The following is a 9,818-nucleotide window of genomic DNA, read 5'->3' on the forward strand; positions in this document are numbered from 1 at the left end:
TCACCTGAAAACCATTCCAAATTGCTGTTTTAGCTCTGAGATAAAAATCTGAGGTCTTAATTTAGCTGTTTGAAAAGTTGTGATGTGTGTTTATAAGAAACTTATGCTAAGATTTCCTTGAATAAAATAATATGTTGGATGTGAAAAGTCTGAAGAGCTTACTGAAGTTGACAGCTACTTAGATGCTTGTATGATCTTGTTAAAGCAAAACTGTACATACCAGATCATATGTTTATACTCCTAAAAGATGGACAAAAGTGCTAAAATAACCAAGAAATCACTTTAAAAGATAATTGTGGGACTTAAGCAGCGTGCCCTGTGCTGATTAATCTGTATACACACAGCAACACAGCCTTGTATTCTCGTGGCAGACATTGACAGCAGCTGAGGGTTTATTTGCTTACCTGGTGAGGAAGAGTGAACACATTCTGCAAGATATGTGGGTTTCAGATGGGTTAGTAATCCCTTTGGAGACCTTCCATCTGATGTCACTAATACTAGCAGTGGCCTGTACACTGCAGACTAAATAATTCTCTTCTTGCTATCTGCAAAATTCCATCCAAGGAAATTAGAATCTTCTTCATGTGTCTCAGACAATATCCAATATCTTAAGTTTGCCTTATTGTGCAGCTTTTTGAGCACATTAAACACAGTAACCCAATCAAATGCATTCAGGTCAGTTATATGAATAGTAATAATGGCCTAAAAAGAAAACAGGTAAGGGCAACAAAAACACATTTGTCATGTGCAAGAAATCTTGGAATTTCAAAAAACAAGGTTTATTGCTAAACTGGTCTGCTAGGTGTAGCACATTTTAATTCCAATTATAATGTATATAAACATAATATCACATGGTACTTGTCATTCTTCAGTCAAAACAAAAGAAAAGCAGAAAACCAGTTTTTCTTCTAAATTGCTTGTATAATTTGCTTTTTAACTTGCACACACAGAACACATGAAAAGTATACCATGTGTTGGAGAAAGGGACTTTTGATAAAAGCTTTCTTTACAATTAGTGTACCTCCTTTAATCACTCTCATAATGAGCCCACATGATATGGGGTCTGAGTTGGGTGAATATACCAGATGCAAGAGAAGGGTGTGGTGGCAAAAGTGAGTGAATAGCAATGTTCCTTGCAATTGGTGTTCTTGTCAACTCTTTCTAATTTGACAAGACTTGGACTTTAAGCCTTTTAATAGCTGACATAAATTTTGAGCACTTTAATCTGTGTGTTTTTGTTGCAGTTATGGGTGAAAATAGTTGATGGAGACATTCAAGATTCTACACGTTCAGATCTCTATGACTACATAGTAGACTTCCTTACATTCTGCTCAGACCAAGAGCTAGTGTGGAAGTACTCTGAATGGATTTTACAAAAAAATGAAGAGGTTTGTGCTTGATACACTTTTAACAGAATATCAGTATTTCCCTGCAGTGGTGTGTGAATTTTCCTTAATGTTGGTTTTTCTTGATAGCTGATTGGACCTTGTGCAGAATATTTAATGCCAGTTAAATAGTGATCATCAGAGAAACTTGGAGGTTTCTCTGTTCATCCAAGTCCCTCTATTAGCAAATGTAGTGCTAATTGCCTCTTCTTATTCTGAAAACAAAGTTTAGGGCATGAAAAATACAGCATGTCTTCTTCATATTGTGTTTTCTTCATATTGAGTAAGATAATTTTCAAATCTTAAAATAAATAAATAACCTGCGGGTCAGCTGTTGCTGCTGCCTCTTATTTTAAAGAGGATGGGTGGTATCTGTGTATACCAGGACATGGAATAAATAGCCTCCATTCAAGAAAAGATTTCATTGCTAGAAGAATTAACTTAATCTGCCAAAATAAAAAAAAAGTGTGATGTTTGGTGATGTATCAGACATTCTGTGCTGTTGGAACTCATCACTGCCTGATTTATATCAATTTAAGCATAGCTATTTTGTGCAGTGGCACATTTCTAAGCTTTTGGTTTGGTAATTACAGAAGTCTTTTCCTCTGTCTATATCATGACTTGAAAAGGTGTGGCTTAGAACATTCTGGTCTCTAATTTGAGCTATCCTGCTGCAAAGGCTGAAGTCTCTTGTTCTGTTGTGCAAATCCATTCATATTTTTTGTGGATGTTGTGCCCAAGCCAAGGTTTATAGGCTGGACAGTGTATACACTGCACAATGAGATATGCAGATAGGAGCGAGGGAGATCGAGATAAGCACAGGGTAGTGTAATCCTGTGGTGCTGAGCAAGGTTTTGTGTTTATCTTCCTGAACAATGTATTAACAATAGTGCTATTCCTTTTTCATTTTAAATATTTATTTAATTTAAAAAATAGTTGCCATTGAGTTCCTAAATGCAATAAACTCCTTCTAGGTTGGTGTACAGATTTTCACTAAAAGGCCTTTGGAAGAACAGGAGAAAAACAACATTAATCCAGATGATATCATAAGTTGCCTTAACAAATATCCTAAAGCACGTGTCAAATATCTAGAACACCTAGTACTGGAAAGAAAAATACAGGTGAGTTCTGTGAGAATGCTGAAAGTAGGTATAGGATTCAGAATGCAGATTATGATCAACAAGGCGGAGAATAGGCAATGTCTGGAAGAAATAGGTGTAATATGAAGTCTTTCAAGTGTACTTAGAGTAGGGTAGGAGTATTTTCAAGATTAAAGTAAAAGATGAGGAGTGGATACCTTCAGTATTTGGAATTTTTCAGTGCTTGTGATAGCAAAACAATTGCTTATGTCCCCTCAGACTTAAGGGGTTACATCTGATTATTGCATCCTTCACTATTTCACTCACTTGATGAGGCTCAAATCTTCTTCTGGTAAGATCACAGAAAATGATCAGCAACAGGTTGATCCTACTGCACTGTGGCAGCAATATATTAAAATTACTGATTCAGTGTTTTACAAATGAGAATGTTTTATTCTGTCTTTCTAGAGTGATTTGAACAATTAACAATCAAATTAAATCATGCATCCCTCACTAGGATTCCAAACGACTCTTGATGCTAAATGCCCAAAAGATGCATTCACAAGTCCTAAGTGACAGTGTATTACACTTTTGGGGGCTTTAGCTCAATACAAAAGCAGCCAAATGTTGTATTTGGATATGAAACATTTTAAGCACAGCAGAAGTTCTCTAACTCAGAAATAAAGCAAGGAAATGAGCACTGAAAAACTCTGCAGAGCTGATGGTCAGTGCATTAAATTCACATTCTTCAAAAGCACATCAGATCAGTGGTTTTCCCTTATTGGGGTTGCAGGGGTTGCAGGTGTGTTGCACCATGACTGATGAATGTACTTGTCTCTGATGTCATGGATATTTCCAAACAAACTTTTTGAGTTTAACACAGTGCCTTGTAAAATATTTGTGAAAATATTTTACAATTAAATCTACCTATTAGTAAAAGCTGGGTTATAAATCAATTTGGTCTTTAAAAACTACTAGATTATTGTGAATGATTTAGTGAGAATGTTTAAAGCAGTCAAATCATCAACTTGTTTTGATGAATATTGGATTGTGGATAACAGAAAAAGCACTGTGCCTTCAGAGTGCTTTTCTACCTCTGGTGGCTTTGTCAGATTTTATTGCAGAAATAGAAAAGGTCAAAGAACATACCTGAATATGAGGAATCCTGTATTTACAGTGTAGTTTGTGAGGCTGCTCTGAATTAAATTATCTCTCTGGACAAAAAACTTTGTAATTAATTCAAATTAAATGAGTTAAAACACGTTTGTGTGTAATTAAGTAAATATTCATCACTGTTGTTGCTGGGACCGAGATTTGTAAACTGAGCTAACATTGTTCTATTCATCTGTAGAAAGAGAAGTACCATACTCATCTAGCTGTCTTGTACTTGGAGGCAATACTTCAGCTAAAATCTGTGACCACAGATAATTGCACAGAAACAACTGAGCTGCTGTTGAAACTCCGCAGTCTGCTTCAGAAATCTGATCTTTATAGAATTCGCTTTATTTTAGGTAGGTTGCATGTTGTCTTTTGTAAATGCTGTATGTCATTCCCAGCTGGACACAAAATCATAGTACTTTCAAGGATAGAAAACTAAAAGATCTGAGGTTTCTCTGTGTTTTTATTTGATAGGCTATATTTCTAACAAACATAGGTTAATTTAGAAAGCATGTGTGTTGGCATTGTCCTAGATTTCTATAGCTCCTATGGTATGTTTGCTGCTGCACCAGAGACAAAATACCAACTGGCCAGAAGAAATATCTGCAGTACAATTTTCTTAATAGTCACCTTCTTATATCTGCAGTACAATTTTCTTAACAGTCACCTTCTTATAAATGGTGAGCATGGAACTTTTGCATGACGTGACATGGCAACCTTTTACAAATGAAACACCTGCAACTTTATTTTTGAAGTAGCTTGCTTCTAGTGAATGGAAGTGAAACTTTAAGGAATTTAATTGCCAAGGACTTGTTACCCATAACCCTGAAACTCACTCTGGGGTTCATGTTAAATAAAAATATGAGCATCTTTTAAGGTGAAAAGTGCAACGTACATGTTACTGTTGGTTTAAGGCGAGCAATGGTTGAGCTAAATATTTTCCTTGGTCAGTGCTTATAATGGTTAATCTTTAATGTTTCATCCACTGGAATGCAAACATACAGTACAATTAAGCAAGCCAAGTGTTTAAATCTTCTCTGGTAAGGAGGATTATGGCTGAGAAATGAGGGAATAGTGGATGAAAGGGAAGTGGCTTGTTATTGAACTGAAAGATGTGAAATAATTTTTTGAAATTCAGTGGGAAAAAATCCAGTGTAAGTGGAAATGAAAATTGCAACATTTATTGGAGTAGCAACTAAAATAATTTACCAAAGTTTAATGTTTCCTCGCCTTTTCAGGCAGCAAAATGTTATGTGATGGGTACTGTACAAATGGAGCACAGTCATTGAAAGTCTTGGTTTTTTCATCTTTTAGTCAGTTTTTAAACAAATTCTTCCAGCCAAGAGTTATGGATTATTCTCTTGAAATCCATGTGCTTCAAAATAATAGATTTCTTACGTGACAATACTTATATTACATGAAAGTGAGATCAGTGCAAGCTAGTATGTTCCTTCCTGATAATCAAAAATTTTGGTGAGAAAAAACATTGTATTTCCATGCATTTTACACATTGTATTTTCCATGTATAGGCCTATGCCAAATCTTTATCACTTTTACAATAATTCGATTATTTTCTACTTTATTTTGAAATGCCAGATGAACTTGCCATTCTACCTGCCTATTGCTGACACTTAAACTTTAAACTGGATTAAGGGTTTGTAGTGTCCTTTTCTTAATGGGAAGTACTATTGGATTTTTATTGTCTTTTATGGAGTTTATTCTGTGACCTCCTGTAATATTGGGAGAAAAGAGGTTAAAAATATTGCAGCTTCATCTTACAGTTTGCTGTACATGGTAGCAGCGTTGGCTAGAATTGAAAAGGTGTCAATGACTATGGTTGATCACCTGTTATTAAGTAATTTCTTTGTCCCATATTTTGTGGTGCTCTTTTGTTAGAGATGTTTCCATGCATCTGAGCATTCCTGTGCTTACGAGCATCTGCCTTCTCTACAGTTGCACTGGGCTGGGAGAGGCAGCACTTGTCTCCTCCACTGAGCAAATATTGCCTTGTTTCTCGTTTAACAGACAAAATCCAGGGCACAGACCTTCATATGGAGAGTGCAATTTTATATGGGAAACTAGAAGAGCACGAGAAGGCTTTGCATATCCTCGTCCATGAGTTGAAGGACTTCCCTGCTGCTGAGGAGTACTGTGTGTGGAGCTCTGAGGGCAGAGACTCGCAGTACAGGCGGAGGCTGTTCCACCTGCTGCTGTCGCTGTATCTGACGCCGGGCGCCTCGGACTGCGCGCTCGTCATGGCCGCCGTGGATCTCCTCAATAACCACGCCGCGGAATTCGACGCGGGCCTGGTTCTGCAGGTGGTGCCTGACAGCTGGTCAGTGCAGCTCCTCTCCCCGTTCCTGGCTGGGGCAGTGAGGCAAAGCATTCACACAAAAAGAATGACTCAGGTGGCACTTGGCTTAGCACAAGCTGAAAACTTAATCTACAAGCACGAGAAGGTAGGTTACTGGGGTGTTTTTAAATAAAAGCATTTTGAAGATTTACAGTTGAGTCCTTTGATGTACAGTTATCAAAAGCAGTTTGAAGAATTAGTACAAAAGCTGTCTTTATGTCTTTGGCATTTATTAGTTTGTTTTGTTTTTTTTTGCCATGACTACTAGATTCAAAATTAATTGTATGTTTTCTCTGTAAAACAAAAGGGAAAGTAGGGCCCTTGGAATAGGAATAACCTTGATGAGATGAGCTTCAGGGATGAATATGAAGTGAGTCTGGGTTTTGCAGATTAACAAAGTTCTTGCAGAAACTTTAACAAGTGTCAGTTAGCATTTCTTTCACTAAGAGGGATTGTCAGAATTTCCAGTTCAATTTTTTACAGTGTCATCTGTCAAAATTTGTTTTAAAAGATTATCCAGCACTTAGTATTAATTGAAGCTTATTAGTAGATTTTGTTAATGGTAAATTCAGTTGTAAAGCTTTCTTCTATTCCTAGTTAGGCCAGTGTTGCTTAGAGTTCACAGCAGATTCTTAAAATTGTTTTTGTTTTATCCATTTGGTATAGTTGCAATTATGCTCCATCATTTCCCTTCCTTTCTTGTTAGATTCACATTTGGAATTTTTCCCCCCTCTCTTTTAGGTTAAGCAAAAAGGAGCCCCGATTCTTCTTTCAGACAAAAAGGTTTGTCAGGTGTGCCAAAATCCTTTCTGCGAGCCTGTGTTTGTCAGATACCCCAATGGGAGCATGGCCCACACGCACTGTGCTGCAAACAGACATCTCAATTCCAATGTGACTCCTCACTCTCCCAGCTCCAGCAATCAGACTTGAAATATTCCCACAGTTCCCATGACTTGTACCCCATTGAAAGTGGGCTGGAAAGAAAAAAGTGCAGCTACTTTATGTATAAATCAAGGTGGACAGCTAGTTTTTGGGTTAATGGGAAGACTTCCAGTAAATATAAAATACTGCTACTTCTTTTTGATTCCTAATGAATGTAGATAGAAAATTCACTACCACACATGGAGAGGTGCAAATATGGGCTCTTCTGTGAATAGGAGTAAACACTTAAGGGAAAAGGAGCCTTTTCTTCACAGTGAGGAGGAATGTTACGGAGTGAAGGCAAACAGTCATTTTAAGAATTGCCACTTTGCACTGACTGTGGTGTTGATAAATTTGTGGAGGGGAAGATGACATTTATTGGAGTTGGAATTCTTGAAGAGTGGTGGGACAAGATTGGCATCGTGCAGCTTGCTATGAAGACAGAGATGTGCATCGATTTTAGTGCTTGCTGCAGCATGTCTTCTTTTGGGCTGGATTATCTTCCACAGGATCACATTCTCAACTTCAATTTTTTTGCTCTACAAAATGTTGGCTTTTGATGCACTTTTTAGTACCTCCCTCCCATCCACCTTCTATATGGGATTTAAATGTAAGCACTGTTCTGTTAGGTTTCTGCTCCTGCAGGTACTGTAATGTACTAAGTGGAAACCAATAACCTCAATCACACAGATGAGCTTGGAAGAAAAAAGAAAGAAAGTTTGTCTGGTCAAACTGTAGTCACTTTTATATGGGGAAAGAGGCCCTGACTTTAATACTGATTTATTTATTAATATGCAAATATGCTGTACATACAGTTGAATAAATTGATCTTATAATTCTAGCATTTCTTTGGAGGATTAAGATGTAGCTGATACATAAATGTACAGATGATGTGCTAAGTGTTTGCTATAACATAACTTAGGCAGGTTGGAACTCCACAAAAATAGGTTTTAGTGCTTATGGATGACTTTGTGCAATCAAAACCACAGAGAGAAGGTATAAAATTGTAAGAAATCTACAAAAGTGCACTACAGGGGTAGTGGGTTTTTATATTCTAGTAAATATTCTGTGAACTAAAATTTTTCAAATAACACAAACCCTTTACTTAACTGCCCTCATATGTATTCACATTGCTATTTAACAATTTTAAAGTGGATTTAAAAGATGTGGCTTCCCCCAAGAGAGGTTAAAAAATGACAACTTTAAATAAACTTAAGTACTGCAAACTGAAAGCATTTCTTTGAATTCTGTAAAGCTCTAATAAATACCAGGCCTACTGACCCCCATGCAGCTGAGTCAGAATGGCTGCTCCCTATTTCAGAATTTCAAAGCAGTGGAGGCTTTCAGCAAAATGGAGCATCTGCTTGATTCTTTCTAGAATCACAGAATAAGCTGAGTTGGAAGGGATGCAATGGGATCATGGAGTCCAGGTCCTGGCCCCACACAGGACACCCGGAGTCACACCATGTCCCTCAGGGTTGTCCTGATGCAGCCTCCTTGTACAGAAAGGCTGGCTTAGGAAGCTGCCTTCCACCTCCAGTGCTGCCTCCAAGAAGGGGCAGCCAGACCTCATTCAGGGGAAGAAGATGATCTCTTCTCACAGAAGCAGGCACTGGTTTGGGGTGAAAAGGACCTTAAAGATCATCTATTCCATAGGCAGTGATACCTTCCACCAGGTTCTTCAAAGCCTCATCCAGCCTGGCCTTGCGCACTTCCAAGGATGAGTTGTCCACAACTTCCCTGAGCAACCTGTGCCTGACCCTCACCACCCTCACAGTAAAGAATTTCTTGCTGATATCTGATCTAAATTTGCCCTCCTTCAGCTTAAGGCCATTCCCCTTTGCCCTATCACTCCATGCATCTGTACAGAGTCCCTCTTCAGCTCCCTTGCTGCCTCCCTTCAGGTTCTGGAAGGTGCTGTAAGGTCCTCCAAGAGCTTCTCTCCGGGCTGAACAGCCCCAGCTCTCAGCCTGTGATCATCACTGAGGCCTTACTCTCAATTCCTTCCAACAGTTCAACATCTTCCTTGTATTGTGGGTCCCAGAGCTGTACTTGAGGTGTGGAGTATTTTGCTTTAAAGCAAAAAACCTTTGAGTCTTTCTCCTAATTTTGAAATTAGGAAAGTATAACAGTTGGGCTGAGTTTTATTTATTTTTGAATGCGTGAGTAAGGAATTTTGTAGTGCTTTGTACTAAGACATGCAAGTCACATTTAGTGAGAGGCACTTCAAAAGAAGTCAGGTGTGAGCATTTCTGAGTCAGTTCTGGCATGAGTGATTCTGCTGTGGCACTGCTACAAGCAGAGTCTCTATCTTGTAGTCGTGGCTTTTGAACATTGTGTATACAACTGGCAGTAATGGTATAGAAAAATTTGTAGGTCCCTGTCCCCAAAATACTTGCTGAAAAGAGTGGAAATGATTTTTACAAAGACCCTACAAACCTTTTGTGGACACTAGCATGCATTTCTAAGAAATACTTTCTTTTGCTGCCAGCATCCTAAGAATTCTGGTTTTTTTCTGTTTACTAAGGAGATACTAAAACAGACTCCTCTCCATGATTTAGAGTCATTTTAGCCACTTAGTAGTGATAAGTTCCTGCTGCAATGGAATAAAAATCATACCATTCCAGACCTCAGGAAAGTTCTCAGTTGCTATTGCAAGAAAATGTCTATAAAAGATTAAATAATTCTTTATTAATAGTCAATATCTTTTTGCAGATATGTACTTTGGCTAAAATGCAGCAAAACCAATAATTGTACGTACAGAACAAATGCAGAAATCAGAATAATTAAACCCAGCATTTTTGCAATCAAAAGTGTGATTAATATTAAAGTTGGGGGCATGTAGTTCTTTGAAACCCAGTCTCCCGAAAATGTGGACTGGAAAAATTGATACATTGTTACCTGTTGCTTTGTTAAATTTTA

General features: G+C 37.9%; 1 protein-coding gene across 3 annotated transcripts in view; it reads left to right on the forward strand.

Annotated features, from left to right (window-relative positions):
* Positions 1 to 8,122, forward strand: part of TGFBRAP1 (transforming growth factor beta receptor associated protein 1) — a 32,764-nt gene extending 24,642 nt beyond the window's left edge. For all 3 annotated transcript variants that reach the window (XM_058045804.1, XM_058045803.1, XM_058045802.1), the window contains exons 8-12: positions 1,245 to 1,388; positions 2,360 to 2,506; positions 3,816 to 3,975; positions 5,648 to 6,081; positions 6,717 to 8,122. In XM_058045804.1, coding sequence (XP_057901787.1) covers positions 1,245 to 1,388; positions 2,360 to 2,506; positions 3,816 to 3,975; positions 5,648 to 6,081; positions 6,717 to 6,905 — 1,074 coding nt within the window. In that variant the 3' untranslated portion in view covers positions 6,906 to 8,122. The remainder of the gene's footprint in view (positions 1 to 1,244; positions 1,389 to 2,359; positions 2,507 to 3,815; positions 3,976 to 5,647; positions 6,082 to 6,716) is intronic.
* The last annotated feature ends 1,696 nt before the right edge of the window (positions 8,123 to 9,818 follow it).

The sequence above is a fragment of the Melospiza georgiana genome, chromosome 2 (genome assembly GCF_028018845.1).
Source record: "Melospiza georgiana isolate bMelGeo1 chromosome 2, bMelGeo1.pri, whole genome shotgun sequence".
Taxonomy (NCBI): Eukaryota; Metazoa; Chordata; class Aves; order Passeriformes; family Passerellidae; genus Melospiza; species Melospiza georgiana.